This window comes from Nilaparvata lugens, chromosome 2, assembly GCF_014356525.2.
Source record: "Nilaparvata lugens isolate BPH chromosome 2, ASM1435652v1, whole genome shotgun sequence".
Lineage (NCBI taxonomy): Eukaryota > Metazoa > Arthropoda > Insecta > Hemiptera > Delphacidae > Nilaparvata > Nilaparvata lugens.
This window is the reverse complement of record NC_052505.1, coordinates 19,068,077-19,086,234: the sequence shown is the minus strand read 5'-3', so window position 1 is coordinate 19,086,234 and position 18,158 is coordinate 19,068,077. Positions and strand designations below refer to the sequence as shown.

The following is an 18,158-nucleotide window of genomic DNA, read 5'->3' as shown; positions in this document are numbered from 1 at the left end:
TATATATATATATATATAATATATATATATATTATATATATATATATATATATATATATATATAAAAATATATGGGTACTACAAGTTGTTATATTGTTTTCATTAGTTCTTGTTTTATAATAATGTGCTCATAACTTGGAAAAACTATTTATATATTGTATGTTGATTTTTATGTGTTTAGAAGTGTGACACAATAATGAGTGCGTTGTTTAGTTGTTATTCAGATTTGGTTTCTATCGTTTCTGTTGTGTGTTTCAGGATGGTTTTGGACCCGAAAACGACCGGCGGCAGCCATAACGACTACGGTAGCATCAGCTGTTGCGAGGGGGCCGGCGGAGGTGGGGTGGGGGTGGGGCTGGTTGAGACGGGGGCGGTGGAGGGCGGAGGCAACAGTCTACCACCATCGGGAGGCGGCGACATGACACAGAACGACCTCTACCAGCGGCAGCCGCTGCTGCCTCTGGACTCGTGGGCGGCCAAGAACGGGGGCGTCAGTGGCGGTGGAGTGGGGGCGGGGCAGGGTGAGGGGGGTGGTGGAGGCGGTGGCTATTCGGAGGAGGAGGAGGATGAGAAGAGTGATGGCCTGAAGCGAGGCGTGAACGGTGTCGTTCGCATCGACTTGCCGACGCCGATGCGTGACGAGCCTCGCTTTCCCAAGGAACAGTTCAAGACTTTTGTTGGTGAGCCGAATTATGCAATCAACATAAAAAATTCAGTATTATTTATTAATTCTATAGGCTACTAGATAGTTTTTTTATAGAATTATTAGTAATAAATAGAAAGAGACACTGATAAAAATGTGAAGAAGGAGAAGAAAAATGTGATTCGCTGCCCCAGTTCAACAGTGCTACAACTCAAAAATTATCATTTTTTTAGATTTCTACATCATTTTACTCAGCTTTCCTTCCTCTTTCCAGAATATTATACTTCATGGGAGAAATCAACATTCCATATGCAATGCACAATATTCATAGTAATAATTTGAAACATAAAATTGCCCTTTTCTCAAAACTTGGATTTTTGAGTTGTAGTAGTGTTGAACTAGGCCAGCGTATAACTCATCACAAAGCAATGAATGACTGGGAAAACCAGGCGTGATTTGAGGAAATCCATAGAGTAAGTGCATGAAATATACAAGTCAGTTTATTCGCGAAAACTCAGAGCGTGCGAGGACCTTGGTTGTTGGGTTCGGTGACGACAACCAAGCCCCTTGCACGCTGGCATCAACTAGTCTCCCCGACAGGCAATCCCCTACTGGTTAAGAGGGAACTGGTTGTCGGGACCGTAGACGACAACTAAGCACCCCGACAGCTAAGCTTCCTGTAAGCTGAGCTCCTTTTAAAACCACTTTCGAGGGGCTTCAACTGAGCTCCTGAGAGGAGCTAAGCTGACCCGACAACCAGTCCCCTCTTAACCAGTAGGGGATTGCCTGTCGGGGAGAACCAGCGTGCAAAAAGCTTGGTTGTCATCACCGAACCCAACAACCAAGCTCCTCGCACGCTCTAAGTTTTCGCGAGTAAACTGACTTGTATATTTCATCCACTTACTCTATGGATTTCCTCAAATCAAGCCTGGTTTTCTCAGTCATTCATTGCTTTTTGATGAGTTTTTTACTTTTTTCATTACTTTTTATCACGTTTTTCTTCTATAGTGAGGTCCACGTTATAATGGCAGTGGATAGAGATGGAAGAACAGCTTTGCCTATTATCTGCCTTAATTAATTATATTTCTACATTGTCAAAAACATATTTGGCTTCGTTGTGGAGCTAGAAGAGGATAGTACTACCTGCTTTGTCGAACGATAGACAATGAGAGCAACATCAAAGTTTATCAAATACTGTCATTATAACGTGGACCTCACTATAATAATCGAATTCATAGAAAGTGTGAAACAGTGTCTGTGATTGTACTACTTCCCCGCCCGCTTCAAGCTGGTTTCAATGTTCAATAGGGAATCGGCTTTTGGGGAGCTTGGTTGTAGTTAGCGTGCGAGGAGCTTGTCAACAACAATGACAATCAGTGATGGAAAAATATCAAATATGACAGATTTTACCTTGAGGTGGTACCTAGGACCCCCTCAATTTCATCAACTTTTCAATGGTTAATTTTATAGCAAATGCAAGAGGAACAATCTTACTCAGCACATTGAAATAAGGCTATTCATATTATAAAAACTAGATGGTTTTTACGACAACCAGACCCCTCATATCCAGCAGGGGATCAGCTGTCGGGGAGCTTGGTTGTCGCCGACAACCAAGCTCCTTTGTTCTTGTGGGGAATTAGATGTCGGGGAGACTAGTTGACGGTAATGGTATATTTTGCCATGGTATTTAATGACGTATGTGATCGAAATTACGAGGAGCTTAGTTGTCGGGGAGACAACTTCCTACCAGCGTGACACTTCCTTCGGTGGCGTTTCCTACTAACCCATTAAGCGTGGCGTTTCTTGCAAACCAAAATTTAATCGTGGACTTTCCTACGAAGAACTGCTGCTATTCGTCCATTGATAATAATGAGATTTTAAGAATTTGATCTATTATGGCAATATTGATTGAATGAATGAATGAAGTTTTATTAAGCTTAATACAAGAAAATATAAAATACATGCATATCAAAAACAAATAAACAAGTTTATAATATACAGAACTGCATAGTAACGAATCACAAACCAAATTTAATATTACAAACAAGTTTATAATTCACAGAACTGCATAGTAACGAATCACAAACCAAAATTAATATTACAAACAAGTTTATAATTCACAGAACTGCATAGTAACGAATCACAAACCAAATTTTATATTACAAACAAGTTTATAATTCACAGAACTGCATAGTAACGAATCACAAACCAAATTTAATATTACAAACAAGTTTATAATTCACAGAACTGCATAGTAACGAATCACAAACCAAATTTAATATTACAAACAAGTTTATAATTCACAGAACTGCATAGTAACGAATCACAAACCAAATTTAATATTACAAACAAGTTTATAATTCACAGAACTGCATAGTAACGAATCACAAACCAAATTTATAGTACAAACAAGTTCATAATTCGCAGAACTGCATAGTAACGAATCACAAACCAAATTTAATATTACAAACAAGTTTATAATTCACAGAACTGCATAGTAACGAATCACAAACCAAATTTAATATTACAAACAAGTTTATAATTCACAGAACTGCATAGTAACGAATCACAAACCAAATTTAATATTACAAACAAGTTATAATTCACAGAACTGCATAGTAACGAATCACAAACCAAATTTAATATTACAAACAAGTTTATAATTCACAGAACTGCATAGTAACGAATCACAAACCAAATTTAATAGTACAAACAAGTTCATAATTCGCAGAACTGCATAGTAACGAATCACAAACCAAATTTAATATTACAAACAAGTTTATAATTCACAGAACTGCATAGTAACGAATCACAAACCAAATTTAATATTACAAACAAGTTTATAATTCACAGAACTGCATAGTAACGAATCACAAACCAAATTTAATATTACAAACAAGTTTATAATTCACAGAACTGCATAGTAACGAATCACAAACCAAATTTAATATTACAAACAAGTTTATAATTCACAGAACTGCATAGTAACGAATCACAAACCATTTATATTACTTATTGAGAAAAATACAATCCAGCACGTGAGATGCAACTTATGGACCGGAGGGAGTCTAACACACTATTTTAATAAAGCATATTCTACTAAATGTGTTGGTGACCAATACCTACCTACTACATGAGGTAGGTAGGTAGGTAGCGCAGTTCATAAAAAGAACACATAGTCGAGATATTCCATCTGTAGACAGCTGTTTGTTTTTACGACTTTAAAAAAATGACCACTAAAAAAAATCATCGAATTTCACAATTCACACAAAGAAAAAGTTCTCTGAAAACAATTATATATACACATATACAGAAGTCTGATCGTAGTTTCAAAATATGAGCAAGGAAAGTTGTGTGAGTGTACCACACCAGATTTTTTCAACCTCCGATCACATATCACAGGACACAGACAAATGGTAGGGGTGCGACTTTCACAGAGCTGAACGCCCTGTGTTGGTGCGACCAGATCGTCCATAATTATTGTCAAGTTATAGACCAAAGTTATTAAGATAAACGAAGTTATTTTCTTTCTTTCATCATGTGATAGATTACAACGAGCATCACTTGTGTACCTACGAGTATAATGCAAATTTTCATAATGGCAAGGAAAGTTGTGTGAGTGCGCCACACCAGATTTTTGCATTTCAACTTGAAAATGGCCAAAGTAGGCCGAAACTAGTCGTTGAAATGTTTCAAAGTTTTAAAATGTTTCAAATGAAAAGGGTACTATATGTTTTTATTATTATATTTGAATGTATGTTTGCAGCATTTCTGATCTGCGTTGTGAACTTCATTAAAACTTTTTAAATGTTTCAAATAAAAAGGGTACTATATGTTTTTATTAATTATATTTGAATGTATGTTTGCAGCATTTCTGATCTGCGTTGTGAACTTCATCATCACGACACTGTCTCTGGCGCTGGTGCACGAGAAGGTGCCCGATCGCAACAGCTACGGGCCGCTGCCTGACACCTTCCTCGACAACGTGCCTGTCATGCCGTGGGCCCTCGACCTGTCAGAGGTGCTTATCATGCTCTCCACCACTGTCACCTACGGGGTCATCATCTTCCACAGGCACAGGTCAATCAATCAATCATTTTATTTAGTAAAATGCATCTAAAAATTGGTCCCGCTAAACCTAAAAGATATTACAGCAGGTGCCTACAAATAATAAAATACACGAATAGAATTATATGCTAACTTTAACAATAAACTAAGGAAAACATGTTTTCCATGAAACTGGGAGTTTAGGAATTTAAAAAGGAGTATGTGGTATTAAATGGTCTAAGGATGATTAATAGGGTATAGGGTTAATGGAAATTGGGAAAAAGGAAAACTCAAAAAATTCAAATCATAAAACTCAATTAAATTTTAAATAAAATATACTTGATACTCTATTGTAAGTAAGAATCAAAAGATATTAATCTTATTCAGGTATACAGCGTAAGCGAGTTCTCACTTTTGACTTACTGAACGCCAATGTCGTTGTCCATCTGTTTCCATGTTCTACAGTAAGTTAAGAGAAAATTGATCAATCATCTTCAAATTTTGAATACATATTCTTCGTACCTTTTTAAGGCCCGCCGCAAAGTAGACCCACGCTAATCCACGAAAAGCAACCCACGCCGTGGGATGTTTTGTAAACCATTGCTAGGCTTCTCTAGACATCTGTGTAATACATGCAATGAATAATCCACTTGTCAACTGATTGATTATGAGTAATTCCATAGCAATGGTTTACAATACATCCCACGGCGTGGGTTGCTTTTCGTGAATTAGCGTGGGTCTACTTTGCGGCGGGCATAAAGGTCAAGTTCGTTGGAAAACAGAATTGACTCACTCCTTCGTCATTTTTCAGGATATAAAAATAACATTAGAAGTGCATAGAAAAACATTTGTTGTGATTTATTAAACGAGCGTCAGCGAGTTCTTACTTTTTACTTACTGAAGGCTAAAGTCGTTGTCCATCTGTTTCTATATACTACAGTAACTTAAGAAAGAATTGATCAATCAGCTTCAAACTTTGAACCCGTATTCTTCGTACCTTTTTACAGGTCAAGTTCGTTGCCAACAAAATTGACTCACTCCTTCGTCCTTTTTCAGGATTTAAAAAAAAAACAGTAAAAGGGCATGAGAAAAAAATTGTCGTGAGTTATAGAACAAGTGTTACTCGTTAGCGAGTTCTCACTTTTGACTTACTGAAAGCCATAGTCGTTGTCCGCCTGTTTGTATGTTCTACAGCAACTTGAGAAAGAATTGATCAATCATCTTCAAATTTTGGACACGTATTATTCCTACCTTTTTAATAATGTCCCAAGAATGAAATTTGAACTTTAATTCTAAAAAATCTAGAAGGAAAATTGAAATTTGGGCTTCGAGCTGCAGGAGATTGATATTTTTAGAATCTATGGGCAAAATTTGGTGATCTAATCATTCATTCCCGTTTTTCCGGTATGCTATCCACACGTTGACATGTTTTGATGCGAACGAACGAACAAACACACCCTACTTTCTTTTATTATACAGAGTAAGTGATATGTATTGGAACCCATCAAAAAATTGAAAACTGTTGAAGATATATAATACTGTAACTTTTAGGAAAAGTTATAGGTCAAATACTTTACCTTTTGACGTGCAACTGAATTTCAACCCCTCATAAAGTGATGTAACTCGAATATTTCAAATGTAAACACCCATTTTGTGGTACATCATTCCAAAGGTATTTTTAAAACAAGAAAGATGGCATCGATAAAACTTTTCTATGATACTTATATCCAAAATGGCGGCCGATTGAAGTTTCAGTTTTTAAAGAAATGAGAAGGGTTGTACCTGAAATATGTTGAATGTAAACACCCAAAAATGTTATCCAAAATGACGGCTGATTGAACTTTATCAATTATTTATTTAAAAACTAAAACTTCAATCAGCCGCCATTTTGGATAAAAGTATCACACAACATTTTTATTGATGTCATCTTTCTTTTTTTAGAAAGACCTTAAAAATGATGTATCACACAATGGGTGTCAACATTTAAAATATTTGAGTTACAACCCATCATTTCCTTAAAAACAAAAACTTCAATCAGCCGTCATTTTGGATATAAGTATTATAGAAAATTTTTATCGATGCCATCTTTCTTGTTTTAAAAATACCTTTGAAATGATGTACCACAAAATGGGTGTTTACATTTAAAATATTCGAGTTACAACTCCTGATTCACCCCTTATGTGTGGTTGAAATTCAGTTGTACGAGAAAAGATAGAGTATTTGACCTATAACTTTTTCTAAAAGTTACAGTATTATATATCTTCAACAGTTTACAATTTATTGAAGGGTTCCCATACATATGACTTACTCTGTATAATAAAAGAAAGTAGGGTGTGTTTGTTCGTTTGTTCGCATCAAAATATGTCAACGTGTGGATAGCATACCGGAAAAACAGGAATGAATGATTTAGATCACCAAATTTTGCCCATAAATTCTAAAAATATCAATCTCCTGCAGCTCAACGCACTAATTTCAATTTTCCTTCTAGAATTTTTAGAATTAATGTTCAAATTTCATTCTTGGGACATTATTAAAAAGGTAGGAATAATACGTCTCCAAAATTTGAAGATGATTGATCAATTCTTTCTTAAGTTACTGTAGTATATAGAAATAGATGGACAACGACTTTTGCTTTCAGTAAGTAAAAAGTAAGAACTCGCTAACGCTCACTCTGTATAGGTTATGTTTAGTATTGAATGGATGGCTACATTTTTGTAAAAGTTTCAAAAAATGTGTTTTTCCTCCACCTACTGTCTAAAGTACTTACTTTACTCCCTGAAACATGATACTAAAGTGTCACTTTTTCGCTCTCGGTAGTAAAAAACAGAAAAACTCCCTAGGGAGGAAAAGTGACTCCATTTAAATAACATGGGAAGCATCTCTATTTTAAAAACTTACATTGTAATAGGTTAGAAAGTCTAAGCTCAGATGAGAAAGCATAAAGAGGTGTCTGTCATTGAGTCAACTGAATTCAATACCACAACCAGAAATTTGATTAACTCATGAAATATATGTTTGTATGATAATTATTATATTCTTAATATTAGTAGACGATAAAAATTTATACAATTTTTAAAATATTTTATTCTATTCAAAATACCAGCCAACAAAATATTTTTGATCTGCAATTCAAATCTGAACCGCGTGATGGAGTCAGCCATTTTTGGTAGACACACAGTTGATATAATTGTTACAACTTTGGCCGATAGATGGCGCAATCGGCAGTGCAAATCAGACGACCGGTTTTTAGGTTTTAGATTTTAGGTTATGTTGTTAGGAAACATTGTCACCAATGATACGTAAGTTATTAAAATGATTTTATTCGTAGTTTCTATAAAAATATGTAGATGGAGGAAAAATGTTGTGTACATCACGAGTGAAAAATACTTTTTCTCCCTCAGGAAAATTGTTGCCCTCGGCTTCGCCTCGGGCTTCAAACTTTTCCCACAGGGAGAAAAAGTCGTACTTTTCACTCTAGATATACAAATAACTATAATTATTGTTACAGGTGGATCGTGTTGCGGCGAGTGTTTCTCATGTTATCGATACTCTACCTGATGCGGTCGATCACAATGTACGTGACAGTGTTGCCAATGTCGAGTAGTACATACTACTGCTCGCCGAAGGCCAACATCACCAGCATCTCCATCATTGGCAAGAGGGTGTTCCAGCTCATCTCAGGCTTCGGACTGTCCATCAACGGCAAACACACCTACTGCGGCGACTACATCTACAGTGGGCACACTGTTATCCTTGTCATTTGTTACCTCATCATTTCTGAATGTGAGTATTTCCCTTATCAGTTATTATTATTTATTACTTTCCTTGCCCTATTACCTATACCTATACCCTATTACCTATTAAAGGTGCGTACAGATATACGCGCCGCGAACATGAGCAATTCACTTTTAATCAGCTGATGCCAAGCTTTTTATATCTGTATCTTACCGTTTTGTAAAAATACAGATATAAAAAGCTGATTAAAAGTGAATTGCTCATGTTCGCGGCGCGTATATCTGTACGCACCTTAAGAAGCGATACGCATCTGAGTATTACTTTAATTGCCCTATTACCATAGGTAAGGAAAGTATTGCTTTCCGAAAAAAAATTAAGGTACCCCAATTTCTAAATTTCTATACGTTTCAAGGTCCCCTGAGTCCAAAAAAGTGGTTTTTGGGAATTGATCTGTATGTGTGTGTGTGTCTGTGTGTGTGTACACGATATCTCATCTCCCAATCAACGTAATGACTTGAAATTTGGAACTTAAGGTCCTTACAATATAAAAGTGCCTACAGACTCTCGCTCTGCTCCGCAGCCGAACGTCACTCCAGCAGAGCGATTGATGATCGACCGGCGAGCAAGAGTTGTTCGACCGGGGAACGCGAGAAGATCTAACATCTTCCATAACGTTCATGATGGGTGCGTGGGCGGTCCGACTGTGGTTCGATGGTGGTACGATGGCGGTACGAGGGAGGAGCGTGCTCGGTGCGGGTTGGAAGCACGAATATGTGTACGCAGCTTAAGGATCCGACACGAACAATTTCGATCAAATGCAATTCAAGATGGCGGCTAAAATGGAGAAAATGTTGTCAAAAACGGGGTTTTTCGCGATTTTCTCGAAAACGGCTCCAACGATTTTGATTAAATTCATACCTGAAATAGTCATAGATAAGCTCTATTAACTGCCACAAGTCCCATATGTGTAAAAATTTCAGGAGCTCCGCCCCATCTATGCATTGTTTGATTATAGATTCCCAATTATCAGGTTTCAGATACATTCTGAACAAAACATTTCAAGTGGAAGAGATTGAGCATGAAAATCTCTACAATTAATGTTCAGTAACATTTTCACCTAAAATTGAAAATAAGCTTGAAATTTGAGAAAATGTGATTATTGAATTGCAAACTGTTGATTCTATTAAATGATTCACTATGAAGATATAGCAGACCTCGTATGTCTCCAGCGTTAATGTCCTGTCACCAGCTGGCTCAGATCTTTGTTTATAAGTAGACTTGAGATGCGCGTGAACACTAGCGTCAGGTGATCAATTTTCATAACGGCAAGGAAAGTTGTGTGAGTGCGCCGCACCAGATTTTTTTAATATTATACAATATAATACAAAACAATCAAAATACACTATTGGCCTCACCCAGCAAAGGAAAAATCCTGTCCGCTGAGTGAGATCATCAATTCAAAACAAAATCAAGCTGATATTAAAAAAAGAAAAACAATGGAACTAATAGTGAAAAATAAATTACAATATATTACTGATGTCAAAGAAAACGTTTTCATTATTATTCAGTTATTATTATTCCCTTAGTATTTCCGGTCTTTCAGAGGAGACTATAAGCCCCGTTGGTCCCGTCTACCTAAAAAGTAGTCGTCATCTCTCATCATCATCATCATCATCCCTCTCACTCAATACCCACGCACAAGCCTAAGAGCTTATGTGGGCATCACCCCAAGTATTATTATTATCATTATTAATACTGTGGCGACTACTTCTATAGTGAGGTCCACGTTATAATGGCAGTGGAGAAAGATAGGAGAACAACGTTGCTGATCCTCTGTCTTGTCAATGCCTTCTATAGAGGATAGCTGATACAGGTTTATTGATGTAATATTAACTGTTCATTCTCGTTTGAAATGATCAACTAAACTTTATTTAGCAAGAAATTATATTTTTCAATAATTTCATAATTGAGATGTAATATTTTGTTCATTAATTATTAATTCTACATTTTTAACAGACGATCTGGCAACTAAGCAAAGCGAGAAAGAGATAGCGCTATCCGTTTTGTTGAATTATAAACAAGGATAGCAATACCATTGCTAATCAAACACTGCCATTATAACGTGGACATCACTATAGTGTACAGTATTTCCCTCGCAGTGGAGTATTTTTCTTATAAAATTAAATAATATCGAGGCACCGAGCTTTGCTCGTTATTCATTTATTGATAAACAGAACTTAATTGTTTAATGATTGATGATGGACCAACAGGCACAGCCCAAAACTGCTACTTCCCCGAATTTTGATATATACACTATAAATATTTCAAAAAGTAGGTTATGTTCCATGCACTTGAATTCAGGTCCAATTTTCAGTCCAAATATTTTTAAAAACAGAAAAGTTCTAATTTAGATTGTTTACAAACCAAATTGAATAACAAAATAACACTCACTAATCACTTAAAACTGTGAAAATAATGATGAACTTTGAATATTATGATATACCATTTCATGTCAGAAAATCAGATTATTTTGATCGAGTCTATTAAAATTTCTAGATTTCTCGCGAGATACGGTAAGCTGATTGATTACACAGCTGATCTCCCACACAGGCACACTCATCTTCTGTTATCGACAGACAACGAAATTATCATCTGTTTTTCCAAGGATGAATAATTGTTATCCTTTTCATGTCCTTCAGCGAGTTTTCCCAGGGATGAGACCTAGTGCAATCGAATTTTTATATCATAGACCTACTATGATCCAAATTTCGTGAAAATCGTTAGAGCCGTTTTCGAGATCCGTTGGACATACGAAACCAGATAACCATATAACCATAATTATACAGAAATTGCTCGCTTAATATAATAGGATAGTACAATTAAAACAACCTCAGACTTTGAGGGAAAATAAAGGTTGACGAAGAAATGAAGATTGCCTCCAAGTTGACGATCAGACTCAGTCGATACAGTGCTTTCTGAGAGGAAACAAGTATGCTTATCATTAGTTGTTAAATACTCACTAAAGACTGCAGAACGTTGTCCGCTTCTGAACACAATTATAGACATCTTTACATCTAAGAATATTAAATGTAATATGAAAAGTATGACACCAGACCTGAGCCAACCAGGTCACTCGATATTATTATTTAACAATTTATATTTATCATGTGAATAATCATCATTCGTACATTTTATCAAGGGATTGACTTTGAGAACTGTGGCGTTATCGTTATCGATAGGTTTGTTCACATAAATCGACTATAATATTTTTACAAGAATATTTATTAATTGAAGTCTTGAATTTCTTTTATGTTTCATCAAGTTTCAACACTGTAATGACGACTCGCAAACTATAATAATTGTGAAAAAATGAAATACAGGGTTGGGCAGTGAGGTATGGATGATTTGATACTACAGTTACACACTCATTTTTAAACGAAACTCTAAGTATCATAGAACATTTCTATTGATGCCATCTTGTTTAAAAAACACCCACACAATGGGTGTTTACATTTAAAATATTCGAGTTACAACCCCTAAGTCACCCCCTTCTGAAAGGCTTAAATTCAGATGTACGTCAAATGGTAGAGTATTCGATCAATAACTCATCCTGGAAGTTACAGTATTATATCTACAACAGTCTCCAATTTATTGAAGGGTTCCCATACATATGACTCACTCTGTATATACCTGTATGGTCTATTTTAGTGTTGTTTTTGACTCCTCATAACAGAAATGCCACACGCATAATAATAACACTGTAATGACACCTTTCTGACTAAATTAATTGTGAAAAAATGAAATATTTAGTCACTGACTGGAGCATGCTTTCGAATCACATGGGATCCATTGTCACAGTTGATGTGCATGTTGACAATGAATCACATGCGATTCTAGAGTCAGTCATGCTCCAGTCAGTGACTAAATACAGGGTTTGGCAGGGAGGTATGGATGATTTGAAATAACAGTTACACACTCATTTTTAAACGAAACTCAACATTTATATTTTTAGTTTGTACCTTGGATGTTGCCATTATAAAAATCAAAGAGGAAAAAATTAAAACATTGATTATGTAAGAAAAATAACATCTGGTAAATGCTGTCCGTTTTTGTCCATACACACCTGTAGACGTTGTGAGAAGTTGTCCATACTCCTCTGAAGCATTGCACGTGGTACCGCTCGAATTTATTGTGTTATTGTTTCACTCAGGGCTTCGAAGGTTCGTGATTTGTTTATGTATACACGTGCTTTTAGGTAGCCCCCATAAAAAATAGTCACAACGTGACAGGTCCTGTTACCGAGGAGGCCATTCCATATCTCACTCAGGGCTTATTAGATAGTGATTTGTTTATGTATACACGTGCTTTTAGATAGCCCCATAAAACTTATTATTGGCCCTTCCTTTTTCCGAGAAAACGGTTGAACCGTCACTGTCAATACGGATCGTTACTTAACGATGCTGCGTGAATTTTTCTGCCAAATTGAGAAGACGACGTATTAACGTCAATACTATAAGGTTTCAACAAGATGAGGCGACATACCATACATTGAGAGCAGCTATGGAATTTCCGAGGCAGACCTTCCCTGGACGCCTCATTTTGTTCGTGGAGATATGGAGTGGCCTCCTCGGTAACAGGACTTGTCACCTTGTGACAATTTTTTATGGGGCTCCCTAAAAGAACGTGTATACATAAACAAACCACGAACCTTTGAAGCCCTGAGTGGAACAATAACTCGGGAAATTCTAGCAGTACCACGTGCAATGCTTCAGAGGAGTATAGACAACTTCTCACAACGTCTACAGGTGTGTATGGACAAAAACAGACAACATTTTCCATGTTATTTTTCCTTACATAATCAATGTTTAAATGTTTTCCTCTTTGATTTTTATAATGGCAACATTCAAGGTACACACTAAAACTATAAATGTTGAGATTCGTTTAAAAATGAGTGTGTAACTGTAGTATCAAATCATCCATACCTCCCTGCCAAACCCTGTATTTAGTCACTGACTGGAGCATGCTCTCGAATCGCATGGGATTAATTGTCAACATGCCCATCAACTGTGACAATGGATCCCATGTGATTCGAAAGCATGCTCCAGTCAGTGACTAAATATTTCATTTTTTCACAATTAATTTAGTCATTACAGTGTTACGATGGTGAATCAAATGAAAACCTTAAAAGTGTTATATGTTATTTATAAGTAAAACTTAAATTTATCTTCTTTTGACATAGTCTCCTTGAAGTGTTATGCAATTGTTCCACCGCTTTGGAAGGGCATGGATACTACGTTTGAAGAATTCTTTTGGTTGTGCCTGTAGCCACTCATGCACCGCGGTTTTCACTTCTTCATCACTTTGGAAATGCTTGCCTCCCATTGCATCTTTAAGCTTTTCAAACACATGAAAGTCACTAGGGGCGAAGTCTGGAGAATAAGGAGGGTGAATGAGGCATTCAAATTTGATGTCCTGGATAATTTGATCCGAGAGACGGGCTGTATGTGTGTGAGAGACGGGCTGGCGTTGTCATGCTGTAACAACACACCTGAAGTGACAAGTCCTCGCCGTTCACTCCTGATTGCTGGCCGAAGTTGATTTTTTAAGAGATTCAAATAAGAATTACTGTTTACTGTCATTCCCCTTGTCAATGTAATGCTCTAAAATTACTCCGTTCACATCGCAGAAGGGAGTCAGCAAGAGTTTTACTGCTGATCGCTGAGTTCGGATTTTTTTATTTTGGCGATGAGCAATGGCTTTGTGTTTTTTGTTTTTGGTTGATAGTAATGTTTGTTTCTGGACTAACATAAATCAACATACTGTACTGTCATCCTGTTATGAATTTCCATTGGTTTGACACCTTCACTGATCAAGAAACGAATGACTGATCGCTGATTTAACACGGTGCATATTGATAATGGGGGCGGCCATATTGTAACTGAAGTCACTGCTGATTGTGTGTAGCAAGGTCATTGATGCACATGGTAGTCATTGTGTGAGCTTCAACGAACATCCCTCCCAACTACCGGATCAATCCTACAACTTCCCAGAACTTTACAACACTTTTAAGTGTTATCATTTGATTCACCCTTGTATTATTATGCGTATGGCATTCCTGTAATGAGGAGTCAAGAACGACACTAAAAAAATATATTCATATTACAGTGTTAAAACTTGTTTACTTGATAATTCTATTTTGGAATCAGCTTAATCGACTATAATTCTAATCTGTAATATTGTGAAATGCGTTTGTTGCAGATTCTCCGAAACGATGTTACCTGTTACATTGGGCGTCTGCTCTAACTTCCTTTGTTGGCGTTATTCTAGTGTTACTAGCTAGGGGTCACTACACCGTCGACGTGTTGATAGCTTATTATGTGACAACCACAATTTTCTGGATCTATCACACGTTAGCCAATCATGTTCAATTGAAGGTAATCTCTTCTTTCTTTTTCCAATTATCAATATTTTGGGACTTATACAGAATGTTCTGAAAAAAGGTGCCCATAAGTCAGGGCGTGATTCCTCACATCAAAATAAGAAAAAAGCTCTAATTAACATAGGTCCGAGAATGCTTAGTTACCAAGTTATACAGGGTGAAAGATTTTGTCTGAATTTCAGCTCCCCTGCTGAAACGAAGCATTACGGGTATTTTTGGCTGTTAATTAAGATGTACAATTAAGCGTACTTAATGTAAAATGAGCTGAAAAATCGAATAAAACCGTTTCCAGACCTGTAGCTACAGTAATTTCGTCTGAATTTCAGCTCCCCTGCTGAAACGAAGCCCTACGAGTATTTTTGGCTGTTAATTAAGATGTACAATTTAGCGTACTTCATGTAAAATGAACTGAAAAATTGAATAAAACCGTTTCTAGACCTGTAGCTACAGTAATTTTTAAGATATGTGAGGAAATGCACGAAATTTGCTTCATAAAAACAAGTTCCTTTGAGGTTTGAAGCAGATTTAATATGTTAAATGTACAATAAACACGAAATATTTTTTACAAAACTTGTAGAAAATTTAATTTTGAAGAGAAAGATGTAAAATAAGTCTATGTTAGACAAATGCAACCTTTTAGAAAATAATCTTAATAACTTACAAAATGCATGAAAAATAGACATCGAGCTAACAGATTCTGTCTATTTTTCATGCGTTTGTATGTAATTAAGGATTATTTTTTGATAGGTTGCGTTTGTCTATTATAGACTTATTTTACATCTTTCTCTTCGAAATTAAATTTTCTACAAGTTATGTGGAGAAATATCTCTGTTTATTGTACATTTAACATAGTAAATCTGTTTCAAAGCATAAAGGGACTTGTTTTTCGGTAACATGTTTCGCGTATCTCATCATCTATCTTGGAAATTACTGTAGCTACAGGTCTGGAAACGGGTTTATTAAATTTTTCAGTTCATTTTACATTAAGTATGCTGAATTGTACATCTTAATTAATAGCAAAAAATACCCGTAGGGCTTCGTTTCAACAAGGGAACTGAAATTCAGACGAAATCTTCCACCCTGTATAACTTGGTAACCAAGCATTTTCGGACCTATGTTAATTAGAACTTTTTCCTTTTTTTGATGTGAGGAATCACGTCCTGACTTACGGGCAACTTTTTTCAGAACACAAAATAAGATTAAGAGAAAATAGTGTCAAGTTTCATCTATTTTGAATTATTTGGGAATGTCTCATTTCGTGAAGGAAAAACGTTTCCAATTATAGAAATGAGGCCCTTGAAGAACTTGTCAATCAGAAAATTGAATTTCAGTTCATGTATGTTTAGTTTTATGTATGTTTTCAACTTATTAATATCAATACAAATAATTTGTATCAACAAATAACAAATGTTATTAATAATATTCATGGATTTTGAGATTATTTATGATAACCTCTTAACTATAGGAAAATGATCACTTTTATGTTATGACATGGCTCATTATGATAATTATGTTTATGTATATTTATGACACATTCAATTCAAAAAAAAGTCCCTCCTCTACTGCCATGAATAAATGCAACATGCCAAGGTTGTGGGTGATTATCAGAGACAGTGGGAGTGGCGGAGGAGTCTTAAAATAATACTGATATTGACGTTGTTATAACATTTCAAATGTTTTTTTGACAATAAACAATTTGATTTGATCAATGTTTTGCTTGCAGCATCCGGGTCTAAACAACCACTTGTCGAGGGTTTGGTGGTACAGTCTGTTCCAGTACTTCGAAGCGAACGTGGGTGGGCCTGTACCTCGCCAGTACGACTGGCCTCTGCCCTGGCCTCGGCGCATGCTTGCCAAGCATCCCAACAGAGACAGTTAGTACCAACAACGTAAGTACCCACCCATAAATCTTGAACCGTTGCCAAATTGCCAGGATCCTAACAGAGATAGTTCCTTGGTCATTTGATACAAGCACTTAAGTCCACTTTTTAAACAAATGAGATAATTTCACATCCGGATGTAGAATTTTGAGATCTACTCTTTGGTAAAACACTTCAGTCCTACTTCCGCTATCAAGACCATTATAACATCTCAAGTCAGGTATTACAGATGAATTTTGGGAATCAATGATTGGGTATAAACACTTTACTGTAATTTTAAAATGTTGATAGCTTCTGTTTGGATGGTGTAAAATATCATTTGGTAAAATGACTTAAATCCACTCATATCATCGTTTTTCATGAACCAAACAACCTGAGTCCACTTATGTTATCGTTTTTCATGGACCAAACAACTTGAGTCCACTTATGTCATCGTTTTTCATGGACCAAACAACTTGAGTCCACTTATGTCATCGTTTTTCATGGACCAAACAACTTGAGTCCACTTATGTCATCGTTTTTCATGAAACAAACAACTTGAGTCCACTTATGTCATCGTTTCTCATGGACCAAACAACTTTAGTCTAATTAAATCAGTATTTTTTTTTCTTCACTTTGGAAATAATAGAACCATGAATAAGTGTATTTTAAACCTACTTTGTAAGTTTCATTGTGATAGGATCAAAAATATTCTTGAAAATTATGTTTGAACATACAAGAAAACTTTGGACTCCATTTTCTCAAAACTGTAGTTTTGGACATTGGACATATGACCAAGGATTTGGTACCTACAACGTGAGTTACTTGATCCTCTTTTCTAACTTCCATCGTTGCCAAATTGCCAGCAAAATTTGATTTTGTCTTTAAGGTGGTGTATAGACATTCGATATTATTGTTAAATATCAGTACTTACTTGATAACATCAGACCATAGTACCTGTTAAACCCTGCACACACACATCGATATTTTTGTTCGTACGATATTTTGCCGTCTTTATAAATTCTATCAGATTAAACGGAACTTGACAAACATCATCTGTTTGAAATCATCTGTTTAATCTAATAGAATTTATAAAGACGGCAAAATATTGTACAAACAAAAATCTATGTTTGTGTAGCTAGCCTACGTGTTTATTTTAGTTGTGTGTCTGATGTTATAAGTAGGTAAAACTCATATTGTAAAATAAGGCGGTTGCAGACGAACCACTATCGCATATAGGAAGTGGAAGCGATTATTTTCTTCTGTGGTACCAAAAACGCAGCGCATACCGAATGCATTAGTAGACATGGCAGTGGCACTGATACTTCCACATGACGATGCGCGCTGTGGTAGCGATTATTTTCCTTGCGATTGTGGTACCACTGGTTTGAGCACTACGCTTCCCCTAGCTTCTGTACCATAATCGAAGTCGCTG

At 36.1% G+C, this 18,158-nt stretch overlaps 1 protein-coding gene across 4 annotated transcripts in view; it reads left to right on the top strand.

Annotated features, from left to right (window-relative positions):
* LOC111054577 (phosphatidylcholine:ceramide cholinephosphotransferase 2-like) overlaps window positions 1-18,158 on the top strand; it is a 151,428-nt gene that overhangs the window by 126,566 nt on the left and 6,704 nt on the right. For all 4 annotated transcript variants that reach the window (XM_039420721.1, XM_039420722.1, XM_039420720.1 and 1 more), the window contains 5 exons: window positions 259-680; window positions 4,513-4,723; window positions 8,199-8,473; window positions 14,684-14,859; window positions 16,588-16,753. In XM_039420721.1, coding sequence (XP_039276655.1) covers window positions 259-680; window positions 4,513-4,723; window positions 8,199-8,473; window positions 14,684-14,859; window positions 16,588-16,743 — 1,240 coding nt within the window. In that variant the 3' untranslated portion in view covers window positions 16,744-16,753. The remainder of the gene's footprint in view (window positions 1-258; window positions 681-4,512; window positions 4,724-8,198; window positions 8,474-14,683; window positions 14,860-16,587; window positions 16,754-18,158) is intronic.